The following is an 874-nucleotide window of genomic DNA, read 5'->3' on the forward strand; positions in this document are numbered from 1 at the left end:
TACCTTTCACAGTACCTTGCCGAACGTCTAGTTGCCTCCTTTTGTCAGCCGCGACCCAGTTCTTTGCCTTCATTTCGAATCTCGCATCCGACTCCGGTGCTGGGCCTTGTTTGTCGCGAGCCGCTGGCCGTCAGGACTCAGAAGTCAGGAACCACTCAGCTTGCACCCTCGACAAGCCTTGCCGGACCTTGCCCCGGCCTCATCGGTCAAGGGCTTGCTGTCCGTATATGGCTTGCTTCAGGTTGTCACCTGAAGAATCGTCTTCTCACCCCGGCGAGGCAGGCAATGCCTGTCATGATCCACCCTCATTTCCAACCGGATCCATTGACCGCCGCTCTCGAGTCTCGCCTGACCTGACAGCGGGCTTTGCCGTCATTGCAGCAAACAGCGCAGCATGCCCTGCCCGGTGTGTTTCTTCTCGCTGTGGAATTGTGGCCTGAGCACGCTGGGCGACTGACACACGAGGCTTGCTACCGACCACTGAATGCCAGGTTCACCGCGTTACCTTGGATGGGTGTCAACTTGGAAAATACAACGGTGATAACTGCAGCTCGGGTGCGAGTTGCGAGATGCGACTCGCAAGTCCGCAACAGACCGCGCCTCTTCCATTGCCGTTCTTCATACACTGCCCGCCTGGACTCTTGCCAGCTCGGGGGGCCAGCCCCGGAACGTTGGCGGTTCTCCTCCCGCAGAGTTCTTCCCAGTCCACAGTCGCAACTGACTCGTTGTTTACGCGACCCTCCGCTAGCGGTGTCGCAGTGTCTCAACGAGAGTGAGAGATGGTTTCCAAAGTACCACTGCTAGGGAACGGCGCTGCAGGCCGAGATGCACTAGTGGAAGCCCAAACACTTCTGCTTGGGAAGCAGGAATCCAC

General features: G+C 58.2%; 1 protein-coding gene across 1 annotated transcript; it reads left to right on the top strand.

Moving 5' to 3' along the window:
• Positions 1–567: 567 nt before the first annotated feature.
• Positions 568–874, top strand: BDZ83DRAFT_601566 (uncharacterized protein; the record flags this gene model as incomplete). Its single annotated transcript, XM_060507112.1, has 1 exon — positions 568–874. A coding segment is annotated over one exon (209 nt), but the record flags the coding sequence as incomplete, so codon positions are not given.

Source organism: Colletotrichum acutatum (assembly GCF_030867785.1).
Source record: "Colletotrichum acutatum strain CBS 112980 chromosome Unknown BDZ83scaffold_6, whole genome shotgun sequence".
In the NCBI taxonomy this organism is placed as follows: Eukaryota; Fungi; Ascomycota; class Sordariomycetes; order Glomerellales; family Glomerellaceae; genus Colletotrichum; species Colletotrichum acutatum.